This window comes from Gallus gallus, chromosome 5 (genome assembly GCF_016699485.2).
Source record: "Gallus gallus isolate bGalGal1 chromosome 5, bGalGal1.mat.broiler.GRCg7b, whole genome shotgun sequence".
Taxonomy (NCBI): Eukaryota; Metazoa; Chordata; class Aves; order Galliformes; family Phasianidae; genus Gallus; species Gallus gallus.
The window spans coordinates 4,786,132-4,802,788 of NC_052536.1; the positions used below are offsets into that span (position 1 = coordinate 4,786,132).

General features: G+C 40.3%; 1 protein-coding gene across 9 annotated transcripts in view; it reads right to left on the minus strand.

The window, feature by feature from the left end:
- Positions 1-13,667: 13,667 nt before the first annotated feature.
- Positions 13,668-16,657, minus strand: part of MPPED2 (metallophosphoesterase domain containing 2) — a 181,726-nt gene continuing 178,736 nt past the window's right edge. For all 9 annotated transcript variants that reach the window (XM_046941551.1, XM_040700757.2, XM_046941552.1 and 6 more), the window contains one exon: positions 13,668-15,133. In XM_046941551.1, the coding sequence (XP_046797507.1) occupies positions 15,015-15,133 (119 nt within the window). In that variant the 3' untranslated portion in view covers positions 13,668-15,014. The remainder of the gene's footprint in view (positions 15,134-16,657) is intronic.

Consider the following 16,657-nt stretch of genomic DNA (forward strand, 5'->3'; position numbering starts at 1 on the left):
AAAAGGCCAAGGAAAGCTGACTATCCGCTCTCTGTGGATTTAGGCGTGCACTCTGAACTCGCTTCTAAGGGAAAGGCTGAAGTCCTGTGAAAGCCTGCTGTCTTTCTTTACCGTAGAGGAGTAGGACCAAGCCATCTTTTGTCTGCTGAAGCCAATTGGAAAGAGCAGGGTTGCTATTCCTGCTCTGAACAAAGTAATGTTTTCCAATATTCAACCAATGATGAGAAAGAGAAATATGATATCTTTCTGTATAATCTCCATATGTGCCATTTGCAATATCTCTGACATAAGATTAATTTAGTCATCCATAGCACAATCCAGAAGAATTTTCTTTTTGGTGGAAAACTCAGATCTCAGCAGTTCCACATGCACTTGCAATCCGCACTCCTGCAAGCAGGCAGGTACAGCAAGCTTGTAAATAAAAAGAACTTTACTTTATAAATGACCTTGGATTTATTAATATTTCTCTGTTATGAGTTGCTTTTTTTAAAAAAGTTAGTTTTTCACCTACAGCCCTACTTTCAAACTGTTAGGCAAAAAATCTGCTTACTGCAAGCCATTCTTCTGTTCAAAAATTTTTCAGTATGAACTTTGGTTAAAGGAATAACTACAAAGTGACAGGGGGAAATATTTAACGGATAAGAAATAAAAGCACTTTTAATAAAAAAAAAAAACCTGTGCCAATTATTTCAACTTTTTAAATGCCCTCTAGCAATAGTTGCAACAAGTACTACAGCAGAAGTTCATGGTGAAAGATAACATAAGGTAGAAAATGGAGCTAGCTTAGAGGTGCTTATACAGGTCCAGGCAGGACAGTTAAATAAGCCTGACGAATAGTAAAGACGGTCCTATGCAATTCACAGTTTTGCCCATGAAGCCAGGATCTTTCCCTTTCAATGTGTAGTTATTTCACTATCTCTACTGCGAAAGTAGAGATTAGAACAAATAAATTGGAACCAGCAGCTTAACGTGACTTGCAGAACTATAAATAAAGGGAGGATACCCTGAAGCCTCTCTGCTCTGTGCCTCTCCCCAAGGACAGAAGCAGCAGTGCCTGTCCCAGCAGTCACCAGCTGCAAGCAGCAAGCAGTGGGAGAGCACTGGCAGGGCAGATCAGTCAAACAAGCTAGATAAGAAGAACTGGGAAAGGAAGAGAGGAGCTTACGTGTTATCTGAGCACTACTGTAGAAGAAATACTACTTTGAGTCTGATTTATCTCAGCTGATAAGTTACCTTCAAAACTTGTCATCTGCTCCAAGTGGTTCCAGTGCTTCTGATGAGCACCTTCCACATGCAGAAAGATACATCAACTCTTTTGTTTCAGCAGGACAAGATAGGCTCCCATTTCTCAGATGGTTCTCCTTCCTCTGTTAGACGAGACAAGAACACCTCTGCTTCCTTTGCGATGGCATATTGATTTTTTTCAGCCTCTCTTTCCCGAGGGAATTGACCGCACTAGATCAAATTAAGAACAATCTAAGCATTTAATGGGGCTCCTTCAATACAGTGAAGTTTGATTGCTTGAAGTTGAAGTTCATGATAATTATTTATGCTGACAGCACCCTCACAGGCAATAAAGACTGACCCCTTCCCGAAGGCGCCAGTCTCTCCATCGAGAAATTACTTAAATCTGCTGTGCTTGTCTGGTACCCACACTTTTAATTATTAAGTATGAGCATCTTGATCACAGAACAAAACATCCTCTATTTCCACCAGAAGCTGGGGCATCTTCAGTTTTGAGATTTGTGGCAAAACCTTTGACTCCACTGGCTGCAGAATGAGCCTTGCACCTGTTTAACTGTAGTGCCCCAGTACCCAATAAAATCTGTTTGTGGTGAGAAGTGCAACTTGTCTGTATCATATAAGAGGCCTGTGCTGAAGACTGCTTACAACCAGAGCTCTGACTTTATAAGCAAGTTAATCCATGAGCAAATATTTTTCATGAATGGCTGAGAAACTGAAAACAGATCTCTCTTGCAGCTTCTTGAGTCCTGCTTTTAAAAATCCTCCTAGCTGGGTACAACAAAAACAGTTCTAAAGTAACTGTCTGTGCATATGCGTGCACGTATCCCATGAAACTAGGTGCCTTAGCTCCTGTGCATGCTTGTCAAGGTACAAAATATCAGCACATTCTTTCACATTTTGGTGTATGTATATATATATATATATATGTATACACACACACAAAAAGTGAAAACGATGTCGTTTTACATTTATAGATAGAATACATACACAAGTGCACAAAAACATGTAAAGTAGCGTTCCATCTGAAACAGTACAGCTCCTCAGGCAGCAGTGCATGCAGATTTACAGCAGCAATGCTCTCCTTCAGAGATTGCATCAGATAAGTGAAAGCAGGCAGGTTTTTAAAATTTGTTGTTGTTGTTTAAATCTTTCCTCCCTCCCCAGAGCAACAACTTTTGTCCTGCTCTTCTTTGAAGCATAACTGCCAAAACATAAAGCATTATGGGGAAGATATGGCCTCCCATGTGTTCTGCTTTTTATGGCTGGGAAAACAATAAATGTGGTTTAAATACAAGTAATGTAGTGCTTACTTGGATTGTTGAGTCCTTCGTTGGTGGAGAGGAGAGCCATGGTGCTCTGTCATATCTTCAGAAAGTCCTTGTCTTTGCCTTGAACACACAGCCCAGGATCTCTACTGTTTCTGCCACGTTCTTTCTTCCTAGTGCAGGTTTATTTATGCCTTTGTATGTACACAGTTCTCAGCAATAGCACTTTAAAAGTGCAGGAACAGCTGCCTTGCATCACTCAGTGATTCCACAGCCAATGGACTGAGCAGAAAAATCAGTATCTTAACTCTTCTAAATGTAAAAATGACGTTATTTAAGAAATGATTTTGTGTATCAGTTAGGAAATGGGAGAATTAAACCAAAGTGGTGTGCAGACAGCAGTCCATCCCTGGGACATGCTCACTCCCACGAGGCAGTGGCATGGTGCTGAGCAGCATCAGCACACACTTCGGCCAGACAGAAACGCAGTGGTTTGAGGCCCGCAGCTGAGCATAGGGGGGAGCGTGTCTGAGGGGCTCCCTTGGAAGACTTGGGTTTGCTTCTTGTTACGGCTTTAACTTGTCTCTATCTTGCTTTATTGGAAAGCCTGTCTTGTGGGCTGCTCTGTAAGGAAGCAGCAGCCAGTTCGACACCCGACCATCCCTCCCCCCAGGCCAAGAACGGAGCGGCCACTTCATGCAAGGGCACGGCAGGGCTGGTGCTGGGGTACCTGGCATGGGATTCTGGAAACATGCCTTGATGACATTAGGTAAAAGGGCTCAAATATGCTTCTCATTCACAGCTAGGCAGAGGGAAGGCAAGAAGCTGCTGTTTCTTTAAGCGACGGTGTCTGTGTGGGCTGCCCTGCCTGGCCATGCAGGCCCTCGGAGCAGTGCTGGGAGGTTTTCAGCACGGCTGAACTCCTGGTGACCCTCAGCAACAGTAATTGCTTTAGCATAGGTTTGACAACAACAGCAAGAAAAGCTCTAAAAATAAGCACAAGCTTAAAATAAATTTCAACCCTGGAGACCTGCTCATGTAAAGAATCCAGTCCATCTCCCGCGTTTTTCTTGATTAGCATCACAGCTCTCGGCACTCGCAGAAGTGACAGCTTTCAAACCACTTCCACTGCCTCCTGCTCCACTTCCCAGCCTGACAGGGAGCCAGCCTGCACCAACAGCAGTGGCCCGGAAAGGGACATCACAGTGCAGCTCTGGGTTAGGACCCACACTACGTACCTCAGTATTTATCTGAAGGTGGGATAGGGAATAAATCCAGTTTTACTACAGTGATTGGAATGAATGCCTTTCCTCCCTTTGTAGCTGTGACACAGTAACAGCTACAAAGGAAGTAGTGTATATCATCTGCTGCGATGCAAAGTACCCAAAGCTGCTCACCAAATCCATACTACATTAGCCACCCTTGTGCTGGAAGGATCAAACAGCTTTCTCCCCATCAAAACGAAAAGGGGAAATTTTGACTGTAAGTACTGAAGGAATTCTTTGCTCTTGAAAGAAGGGCCTATCAGGCATATGCAGAGCAAAGGCATGTCCAGAATTTCACAACACTTTTAGACAATTTCCTGTTATAATGAGCCACCTGGAAATTAGCCCTTATCCCTCCTAGGTTTTAAGGCAGCACATATACCTTCCTGTTATATTCCACCTGGGGTCCAGAAATCCCAAATGTTCGCTAAATGGAATGGAAAGAAACTCTTCTTTTAATAGGGAAGAAGAAAGCATTTTACTTGAAGAGCACAAGGCCTGCTGTGCCTGCCCATTCAGTGGTGGCACACAAGGGAGTCCTTCCAAAAGCATCTCCCAAGCTGGTGACGTTAAAAAGCAGCCAGCTGTACTGTGTGGAGCACAGGGTGAATTTTCGTTTGGTAAGTAATGGAGAAGAGAACCAAATTATTGCATTCTGGCTCTCTGTAAAGACATTTTTCACAGCTTGCCTGGCTGACTGCTTGCAGGCAACTGTCTCAAAATACGGACTACTGAAAGTCAGAAAGTACTTCTCCACTCTGCATATTCTCCTCTTATTAATATCTTAGGGGTTGGTATGTTGAGAAAAGGATGTTAGGACACAGGCTAAGAACAAAAGATGTGCACAAAACTGTGCAAGGCAGTCAGTGAGTAATGGAGGCTCCTGTGTTTTATTCTCACAGGAAAACTTTATGTGAAATACTTTTCACATAAAGAATTTGTATCAAGTTTCAATCCTCTACAGTAAACCTATAGAAAATGAAGTGTTTCAAGCTATAAATACCAGCAGGTCCCAGGATGTGGTGTGTGAGGCAAGAGAAGACATTTTCTATGCATACTATCGTCTGCAAGTGGGATTATTTTTGCCTTTTCTCTCTCATATAAAAGCTAGTTAGATCCTGACTGTAACTGAAGCCTTCAGCTAGCAGTGAATATACAGATATTGCAAGACAACTCTAACGCAGCCCTCTCCCCTATTACAAACTACAGACACCTGATTTCAGAGAGATACAAACATGAAGAAGTCCATAATCTTAACCTCGCCATCTGACTAAACACAGTTCTGCTCTATCATCATTGGAGAACTTAGGTTAATTTGGACAAATGAATTTTGATGGCAAAATGGTGGACCTGCTGTTGGCTTTTTAGGTACCTCTATTTTAGGGGAAAAAAAAAAAACAAAAAACAAACACAGCTTTATCAGCTTGCTAAGTAACAAAACTGGGGAAGTTGCTTATTTTAGTTATCATTTGGACTAGTACCAATTAAGCTTATTAATAGTAAAATGAGGTTTTAATGCTGATTAATGAAACTGATAAACTGTCAAGACCGCTAGTCACACTTAAGGATCTCTGGAGACTGTACCCTAAAATAGTTGGTATCGTGTGCAATATGGCTTTTCTGTAGGACCAGATGTGAAACATATGGTGACCTATTATTGTAAGGATGAGCCGTAAGTCCTGGCTGAATTATATTGGACAAACTACCCAAATGGAAAGCTAACATCCAGTGATTATTACAGGATCATAGCAGCTTTCTAGAGTGTAAGCGACTACGATGAGCTTGGGAAATTGCCTAGCTCAGTTACTCATTCCTGGTTGACAGAGCAGTACTGTTACCTGTTTATGCTTCTTTATATTCTAGACAGATACCATTCTGTTTTGGGTGCAAGCATCCTCTAAAACATGTCGCCATCAGAGAACACTTGTTGCCTCACATCCCAGGAGTCTTTTCTCAGTGCTGGCAGGCAGTCCCAGGGGCAGAGCAGTCCCAGGGCTCAGCCAGTGGCCGCCAGCAACAGAACTGCAGGTTCAGCTGAGGAGGAGCAAATGGGCTGCAGAATTGAAGACTGGAGAATTAAAAGGACACTGTATTTCTAGAGTACAAAGAAGTAGGCAGAAAAACTACTAATGTAATGAAACTCACTGCTCCTTTACGCAGAGATGCAATCATAGAGCAGTCAGGCACATGTCACGCAATCAGGTTGCTTAGCTGTTTGGGCAGGGTCCTGTGCTGTGCTTGTCACCCCTCACCTGCAGGAACCTGGACAATTGCTGGGCTGAGCTCTGGAGGGTCATTGTGAGAGCACTCATGTCCCCTGGCAGGAGGAATGAGGGCAAGGCTCTTCTCTGAATTACCCTATTTCCCCATATCCATTAACCTGATCGTTATCCAATACTGTACTCCGTCTTCAGTATGGTGGCAGGTACTAACCAGAGCAGAATATAATGGACTGCCTTTCAGTTTTGCTGCTGCCACTCTGTATTACTCTTTGGTATGATTCTATCGTTTTATGAACAGTTTAACCTATTTACTCATGTGTAAATGGACAATGGTTGAAGATTAGAGAGGCTTCATTTGCTACGAAGAGCTACTATCTTGTCTCAAAGGAAAAAGAACCAGCTGACCTAGATGGCAGAGCACATACCTCTTTCTCTGGATGTATCGTATTACTGCCACAGCATCGGCCTATGGGCATAGTAACAAACAACAGCAGCACAGCTACATAATGATTTTTAGAGGCCAGAAAAAGATAAACAAGTATTTCAGTAACTAAATATACAAATGAACACAAGGGATGATTCATTGGCACAAGTACCATGTTTCAAGTTCACTTCTAAACTCGATGTAATTGCTGCTGGTCAAATTTACTTTAGAAATTATACATTAACATATATATATATATATATATATATATATGAAAATGTATTTGTAAGAAGGAATACATTGCCTCCCTTTAAATATTTCCAGTGTTTCTTTGCTGCATTCTTGGGCTGTAGGTTTGTTAGACTGAATCAGAAGTGTTCCTCTTATAACCAACCAGATCACACTTTCACCAGCCATTTCACAGCACCCAGCCCTACATCCCTAACCCACATGACCATATCACCAAATTCACAGAATCAAATCCATAGAAATGATGAAACTATGTACTGTAGTTCTGTAATCATGCAAGACTAATTTATTGCAGTAAAAATCCTCTTAAAATTGTCTAGAAAAAAAAAAACAGAGGTATTTTTGTTATTTGGCCAAGCTTTTCATGATGAATAATGCTACCACAGTTTAAATGGCCTTCATATATATATTCTGTCCAGGACACATGATACTACTGAAGCCACAGCTACAGCTGTGGTTGTCTGCATAGGGTTACTATACTCCAGATAGTTAATTTGTTCCTTGGAAAAGTCTATTTTAGTAGTTAGAAAGCAGCCTCACATGTGCCAATATGCTGGGAAAGCACATCACAGACAAAACGTAATGACTGCTGACACCCGACCAGCTTTCCTCTTGTTCCATATAAAAGCCAGCAAGCTAAATCATCAGAGCAACCACGCTGTTTACCTTTGCTCATTGTTCAAGCACGTCTTTACATCAGGGAGCTAAATCTATCAAAACATAACTTAAGAAAAAAAATATTATTGCATGGTGTACAGAAGTCCTACTGACTGGTCTGACAAAAATAAACTGGGATTAATGTTTCAACAAAGAACAACTCCTGCCCAAGGAACTGAACTTTATGAACTACTTCACAGACACACAGAAACATCTGAGGTGGGATGGACTTAAAATTGTTCTTACCCTGGGCACTTTGCTACATACCCCTGTGAGCTTCATCAGAAAAAAAAAGAAAGATTTCAGTAAACAAGGAAAAAATAATGCTTGTCTAAATAAACCAGCATACATCCTGCCTGAAGCATGGAAACATTACTGATTCTGAAAAGTATAAGCAAGTAATGTGTGTAAATTATTGTTTTTAATTTTGTTCCTACAAGTTAGGATCAGGGAAGCAGCTAATCCTCGCTCTAAGACCTTTACAAATAAAAAGCTGGAGGAATGAAACAGCTGCAAACTGCATGTTCAGAAAATAAGGATTCTATGCTTAGTTTGGCCACAGTTTACTTATGTGACTGCTTTTGCTTAACTTTTGTCCCATAACTCCTCCAACAGTAAGAACAGCATACTGTTACCCGGTTCCTGCTCTCCCTGATTCTTGCTTGCTGCGTGCTTCACACTAAAAGGACTATCACGTTGGACATGTAACACCAAATCAAGGAGATCATAGCCTTGGTTGAGTGCTGCTGTCACAGAGATGAAGCTGAGGTTTTCCTGAGACTCCTTGCATAATCTGTTATTTGCTGCAGGATGTTAGAGTAAGAATGGTAAATTTTAATCTGCAGCTATCCACTGTGTTTAAATCTAACTGGTAACTTAGTAGAATTTTACAAAAGTAATCTTGGAGCAATAGATGACATTTTTTTGCACAGGAATTGACACAAAAATAGATTTTTTCCATATTTCTAGATATCATAAAGTGACAGATATAAATGCCACCAAAGATGTAGTGTCCAATAAAGTATTACAAATGCTGATGGTAACCTAAAGATACCTGAAAATCTGGCCTCAGTAACAGAAACCCCAAAGACAAAAATAAACTGAGTTTCATTTTAAGCTACTGAATTTCAAAGTTTTATGTTTAGTATAATTGATTATGGATAATAAGTCCATGTATTTTGTAGTTTTAAGTCTCCAGTAAGTTCAAAGTAAATTCAATAGCACTTTGTACTAGAAGTTCTGCTGATTAGGAAGCCTTAATCAATACAATTTAGCTCCTCTTAGGAACTGCTACTTTCCCCCAGTCTGAGTTGGACTTCAGCCAGATGCCTCAGTGTCAATATGATGTTCAAATATACCGTCTTCAAAACTCTCAAGATACCTCATAACACAAAGCCAATAACAAGGTGGTCTTACTGACAGAGCTGTAGTCTCTGTCTTAAAGTAATGTAAAGATTTTGTACCTGCTTCAGATCTTTTAAAGAATCTGTGCTAGTGCTGATCTTCAGAGAGTTTGAAGTAAGCTAATTCATCACTTATTTGCCTGCTGAAGAAAAAACACAAGATGCACTTTAAGATGACTGATAAGGTTTTTTGCTGTGCATCTAACAAAGATTGCTTGCTTTATTACCAGGAGCCTGGTTGTACCCGTTTATCCTCATTGTATCCTGGCTTGATTAAAAATGCGGGAATTGGCTTTGATTTTTGTTTTCCGTCTAGCTGAAAGAAGGCTCCCCTGTCATTCTGTGTTCCAGGAGATCCAAGGATGATTATCACAGCAGCAGCTTTGTTGTTGGGGAAACAAGGGAATTGGTTTCTCCACCTATTTCCAAAGGAAATTGTAAAAAATGGAAAACTGTCATCAAAACACTTTGAGAGATGCAGAGTTGGCTAAGAATGTGAGATCTGCTGTGTGATCTTAGGCAAGTCAGTTTTCAACTTGTGAAGTCAAGGTATTCCCTTTCTCCTACCTTTACAGCAACCTGTCCTTTTAGACTCAGCCTTACAGCATGGGTAATCTCTTGTTATGTGTATTATGAGCTCCCAAGCAAATCAGATCAGGCAATACTACCTACATTCACAATTAACAACAATGAAAGAGAAAAATTACTTTCTTCCTCCAATTGCAGAGTGACCGACTCCCTGCAGCCATATTTTGCTGAAACACCTGCATGGCAGTGAACAGTGAAGAGGATTGTACACTGTATGCAAAAAAAAATTAAATATTTTGTGTTGGTTCTTTTCTAACAGAAAAATGATCACAGAACACCCTTGTTAATACTTATATGTTTGAGTCACAGTAATAGTGACTCAAAAAAGTAGTAGAATACATTTTATTGAGATTTGAGGAAGACGAGGTCTTTTATTTCAGACATGTAACTCCACATTTTCAAGCCTACTTTTGACTATTTTGTAGTTTAATAGTCCTGAACTCCTAGAAGTCTTTCAGTCCCAACTCCCGAGCCATTTACCTAGATAAACACTAACCACACTTTGAGGAAGACATTCACTCAGTTATCCCATACTGAGGCATGTGTTCTTGTCAGACCTCCTCCTGCAAATGTAAACTTTAGGTACAAAGTCAGTGGCTAAACTGTGTAATAAGAATTGCAAGAAAATGTCGCCTAGAAGAAATGAAGGACTTCTCTAGTTCTATGCTGTAACCAACAGAAAGCAAACTGAGCCTCCAGAAAACCTCCTCAGCAAAACTGAGAGAAGAACAAAACAAGATGTATCCTTATAGCCAGGTCATGAATGAATCATTACAGAGCTGGCTGGCTCAAGCCAGAGATGAAGGCATGGAAAGTGATAGTGAGATGGAGAAAAATAAATCAATATGGATGACTGAAATCCAATTCAGTGCACTAAAACTCCCTCAGATTTCTCTTGCATTTTCTCTTGATTAGGCTGACAGGAACTGAAGTTGAAAATGTTAAAACCCAGCTTTAGTCTTCTTTCTTGCACTTAGGCTACAGTGATTAATTATCAGAGTCCTTTCCTCTGCACCCTGGGAAGGTAGACAGGGTTTTGATGGCTAGGACTTTCTGCAAATGTGCATAGGGCGTCCTGTGAGGGCTGAAATAGTTGAAGTAGGTGTCTACACGTGGTCATAATAAGATTTAATCTGCTTAGTGGCTAAGTGTCAATTAGCAACAAAGACAGTGCATAAAAGACTGGTTACTACAAATGAGGAATCTGTAAGGAAGTTAGGATCTATACCTCAAGCAAGGGGCAAGACAAAACACATTGCTCTTTGTTGCAGGCTTTCCCACACACACCTTACTTGATGCACTTCTAATAATAAGTTAGTCATAGCAGGCAGGGAGAATGAGAATCCCTACCTGACTTAAACTACTAGATAATATTCTGGAGAAAAAAAAAGAAAGAAAAAAAAAGAAAAAACGAGGGAGGTTCTTGGTAAGGGAAGAATATTCCAGAAGTGTAATTCAATCAGGTGTGGTCAAAAGCAAGGTCTCAGCCCTTGTGTCAATTTAACACCAAATAGTTAATTGCAAACCGCAGTTTGGATGTCTCCCTCCACCTTAAATTATGGATGATTTCCAGGAGTTTCCTGAATAAAATTTGTCTAGAGAGAAAATATTGGTGTCAGTGAGGGGAAAAAAATTCTGATTCACGGAAAATGGAAAAGAGAAAGGCAGCTTCAACCAGGAGTCAGCCATCAATCTATTTGTTAGACATAGTCTTGGCAAAACCCATTCTCCTAGTAGAACTTGCCTGGAGTAGACCAGATTGATTTGACAGTCTCTTAGCCTAATAAATGCTTGACCTCAAGGTCTGCTGAATTCACTAAATTCACTATGCAGAGTGAATTGGGAACCAATCACCTCAGGGGAGCATCCAGTTCCACAGCCCTCCCCTGATCAAGGCCTTGACTGCTTTCAGCCTTAGCGCGATGACTAGATGAAAGCTGCTCTCAGAAGAAGAAAGGTTAATCGACTATACTGCCATTAATCAATCACTTGGAAAGATTCAGCACTTACAATAGGTAGGTCCCTCTTCCTGCCAAGAGGTTCTTGCATGTTAACCAGGGACACACCATTTCCTCCTGTATGAAGGATGAGTAATAGGCAGAAACAATCCAGATAGATGCCAAGTGTATGATCCAAAGCCAGCTGAAGTCTATAGAATGACTCCCAGCAAGTTCAATGGATTTGGATCAGATCTCAGAGGAAGACTTATTATCCAAGGTTTATACTGCACGTGGATATTGAGCTACTTTCAGTAGTGAAGAATCCTTGAAAAGAAGCAGATTCATTGCAGTTTTGCCTCCCTGTGAAACCATACTTCTTCAAATCATACTGTGCCCTATTTACACTGATTGTCAGATAAGGCTGACATTCAGCAAAGGAAAATTACCTGCCTCTGACAGCAGATAGACACATATACATTTCAAAGACTCTAAAGAGTACAGGAAAACAAACAATCAAATAAAAAAACCACCAAAATATCTCTGCAAATGTTTTTCTGGCCTTTTTGTAACTGCTCAGAACCAGGATGTTAGCTCAGACAGACAGAAGGAAAAGTTAGATCAACTCCTAAAATCATGAAGGAAAAGGAGAAAATAAAATTCAAGAGATCCTGCCACAGAGAAGAACAAGTGATGAAAAACAGCTGCAAGGAAGGTGAAGCTGATGGAGCCAGAGAAAAAACATTCAAGAGAAAAAAACTTTGAAAGTACCCCTGAAGAATACATATTTCTCTAAATGAACATGTGCATTCATTATCATCATCTCTTGATGATGAAGCAGTGACTGTCCTTGATGCTCATCTAAGTGGGAAAAGACTCAGGCTACAAATGAAGGCCCTCCTATTCCAATGCAGGACAACTTGATTATATCTGCTATACACCATGGCCAAAAAGCTGCAAGGCAAATATTTGAAACCAAAAGATACACACCTTTACAACATACACAGCTTCTCTATTGCAGAGCCTGGTACAGACTTCTGTGTCTGCAAGGAATTGCCTGGAATTTCCTCACTACCAGCCTTACTCAAGACATACTCCTGGCTGCACTTTTGCCAGCCTTCATTTATCTGACTGTTGCCAGAAGGGTTCAGGCTGCTCAAATCCTTGAGCAAACCTGCTGACCCAAAGTTTTAGCTTTAGGAATAATAACTCAGTTTTCACCACAAATATCTGCAGTGGTGAACACAGACCAGTTTCATAGACTGCACCTGTCCTAGCTACATGCACGCAGTAAAGAGCTGCCAGGTCCGTCAGGAGGCTGGAGAGCAATTCAGGTGCAATGGCTGTTCTAGAAGCTCATGGCACAATGAAGCATTCCAGGAAATGGATCCTTCCTCCTTATGTGATGACAACAAACAGAATACCAGTGAGAGAGAACAACGTAGGGTGCATTATATGTAAGGTTGGTTTTTTTTGTTTGTTTGTTTGTTTTTTTGTACTCCCAGAAAAAGCTTTATGTGAGGAACGATAGCCATCTTAAATATAGATGTTCTTAAATATATCGTTCATTGTCAGCAAACAGGTGTGGTTGAGAAAACCAATTCTCTAGTCTACCCATTGCTGACTGAAAAAAGAAAAGATTCTGAACTGACATCCAAAATGAAGAACTGATCTTTGGTTACAATACGATTTCAATATCACCACGAGGATTAATAGTTATCAACTTCTAAGACAAATGGGAAGGCCGTTTCTCTTCTCATTTCTTGTATTCACACTACTGCAGGTTCAGAATCACGAAAACACCTTATTTCCTTATTTTGAAACTACATTTTCACAGCAGTAAGTGCTATTTTAAAAGAAGATTCTGTTATTAAATACTGAATTGCATTGCCACAATACCAGCAGGTTCCACTGTGTTTGCCACTCTATAGGCATACAGTGAACCATAATCTCAAGAAGTTCTCTAGCTATTTATGGATTCTGCTGCAGCCACAGAACTGAGAACAGACCCAAATAAAAAGGGAAATGGTTCATCTATGACTATTCATTTCTTAACCCACACCGGATAAGCCTAAAGCACCTGCAGCTCAGTACTAATGAACAAATACACAGGTTAGTAATCCATTTTTCCTCGTGTCATCTAGAACAGTAGGCCTAACACAAGGCTTAACTGTGCAAACTTGGTTGCACTGAATTATGTCACCTGAAGTCAAAATCTCTTCTGTCTAAAAGGAATAGAAGGATGGATGGCAGAGAAATGGGAGGAAAATTCTGAGTGCTTTATCGACCCAGCTGACATCCTAAGAATGGTAAGCCATAAAAATTTATTGAGAATTAGAAAAGTTCTTACTTATTGCTGCACCCCGAACTGTTCATGCCACAGAAAAATGTAAAATTCCCTTAAACCACATATTTAAAAATCTTGCAATTTTATTTGCATATAAAGGCCGCTAGATATATCACAATAAATTTAAAGAAACAACTGCTTTCTAAATTCCATTAACATGTTAACATAAAACAGAACAAAGCTCAATAGCATTTACAGTGGTAGAACAGAAATAACTATCTGCAACAGTATTTTGTGCTAGCAAGATTGCATTTACACACAGTGCAAAATAAGAAAAAGGAAATAAAAAGACAAGAAGAATATTTAAATATAAAGGACAACTAAGCCTTATTTTAGTTAGGCTTGATTGTATCCATTTGACTCTATACATGCCCAAACTACAACAAAGATTGAACTCAGGCTCTGGAAGGCCTTGAGCACTTGGAAAATGTGTCACATCCTTCATAATTTAGATGTGCTGTACAGCATAATTTTGCAGATGCTATACTGGCAATATTAAATCCTAGCTTAGTTATAATGCACAAAAAATACATATATATATAAATTCATATTTAAAAGGAGTCCGCATTTACATTATTTTTTTTTACTGCATGAAACGCCTGCTCTTTGCAGCTTTCATTCCCAGTTTTTTAAAGCTAAAATAATTTAAAAACAAACAATAAAAGGCAGATATCACATACAGACCGTGGCTATCTTATACCATTCTTTAACGTACAAAGCAGGTAGTGACAAACAAACAACTGAGAGGTCTATTCTCCCCTTGCTGCATCTTACTGTGAACAGAAACAAGTTTCAGTGCATGCACACATATCAAGAGGCAAATGGACCCCAAAGTCTTGTCTATGCTATAAAAAAAAATAAAAAAAAGAAAGGAAGGAAGAAAAAAGGATATAAATGGAAAGATGAGAAGCTAACATTTAGACCATAGGGAAAAGAAGACATTAAAAAAAAAAACAACAAAATAAAAAACGACAGTAACAAAAGTTGTGCAAATTTGGGTGTTTTTAAATGCTGCCTATTTTTTTTTTAGCTTATCATATAATATTAAAATAAGGTCTCTCACTTCTTAAAAGAAAGCTTGGCTGTCCTTTTGAGAACACTATAACAATTTACAATGGCAGTTTATTGAAAAACAAAATTAATTTTACAAATTCACAATGCTTTTTCAATTTAAAATGAACGCTGCATTTCCAAAAAGCACAACCTCTAACTTCTCGTCTTGTCTCGTTGCACCAGCAATTTACTAAAAAAAACCCCGCCCCAAAACAAAAACCCCACCATTCTCCCTCCCAAAATGCCCCCCCCTCCCCCCCCACAAAAATTTTGAAATAAACATGTAACAGAATGCAAGTATTGTGATTAGAAAATGGCAGTTTATAGACCTTCCTCAGTTCCAAACATGCAGCAGTGCTTCATGATCCTTGAGGGGTTGGAAGGTCAAATATAATTGGAGGATTGGTTGGTTGAAAGCTGACTGTACACGTTGAAGCATTGATGTACGTTGTGTAACCGTCTGTCATAATGCCATAACCTGTAGGGACAATGTGTCACACTTACTGTAATATAAACAAACGACGCTGCCCATGGGCAGCTGCACCAAAAGCTTGTTGTGGGATCAATGCTTTGGAATAAAATTATATTAATCCCTTCAAAATGGCATAAGCTCTTGAAAGCTGCCACAAAGACTTGATTGAAAAAGCACAATCAACTGTCTTTGGAATAAGAGCTGAAGCTTTTGTTTTATGTACACACATTTTCCCATACAAAATCGTCTGCTGCAATTTGTTACAGCAAAACCAGAGACAAAACCACACATGCACTTTTTGTAATTACTTAATTAGTGTGTTGTACTTTGCAAGCTTGTAAAGCCTGTCAGATAACAAAAGAAACAGTAAGGAACAAGAGATTTGGAAGACACTTCCGTTTAATCTACAAAAATCATTGCCCTCTCTGGGCAATAAACGAAACCTCGTAAGCTTCTCCCATGATAGCCTTTATCATACAGGTCCTCACTGCAGGACTGCCAAGCTTGTGTTCACACTGGCTCGTGAAACCTCAGAAATCTATTAGCATGAGCAGCTGAGGGCCCTGGGTTTGCTCAGCACTGAGCAGAGCAGGCTGAGGGAAGCCTCATGGTGGCTGCAGCTCCTCACAGGGGGTGGAGGGCAGTGCTTGAGCTCTGCCCTCTGTGACAGTGTCAGGGCCTGAGGTAGCAGCATAGGGTCTGCACCAGAGAGTGGTCAGACACTGGAACACTCTGCCTAGAGCATGGTCCCAAGCTGCCAGAGTTCAGGGAGCACTTGGACATAGGATTTTGGATAGGACTTGGACGTTTGGATTTTGGGTGGTTCTGTGCAGAGCCAGGGGTTGGACTGGATGATCCTTGTAGGTCTCTTCCAACTCAGGTTACTCTGAGCTTCTACGATATGGTCCCACTAATAAATGCTGCTGCAAAGTACTTCTTTGAATGTATAAGTGGATCTAACCGGCGGTGTAAAATACAGGTATGGTTTGCTTCTAAGAAGCTTTCACACAGAGCTGAGTCTGGCTGATTCAAAAGAAGGCTGCAGTTATGGTAGCCAAACAGGCAAGAGAATCCAAATATAAGAATAGACTTAACAAGAACAACACAAAGAGATCAATTTCTTTACAAAAAGACCAGTGAAAATCATGACTAAGGAAAGAAATCTCTTTCTGTAAGCACAGTAGAGCGCTGGAGGTCAATGAATAACTACTGGCTTAAGCAGGAAACTGAGGTGAGAGTTAAACAGATGATTGCTTTTCATTGTGAAGGGATGTTGACAACTTGTTCCCAAATAAAGCAAGAATTGGTGAATATTGATCACAGGATTTTTCAACATGTCAAGGATTTGACTCCACAGTAACACCACGGCATCAGTTTCAGGAGCCTGGAGACTTCTCAGCCTCCTAAACATCTGGCCAGCAGTGCTTTTGTGCAGGACAAATCCGAGGAACCAGCAGTAATGCCTCTTCTCTTCTAGCCTCTATCTTCTCTTCCACTTGCCACATAGGAATAGGATGGGATATAACAGAG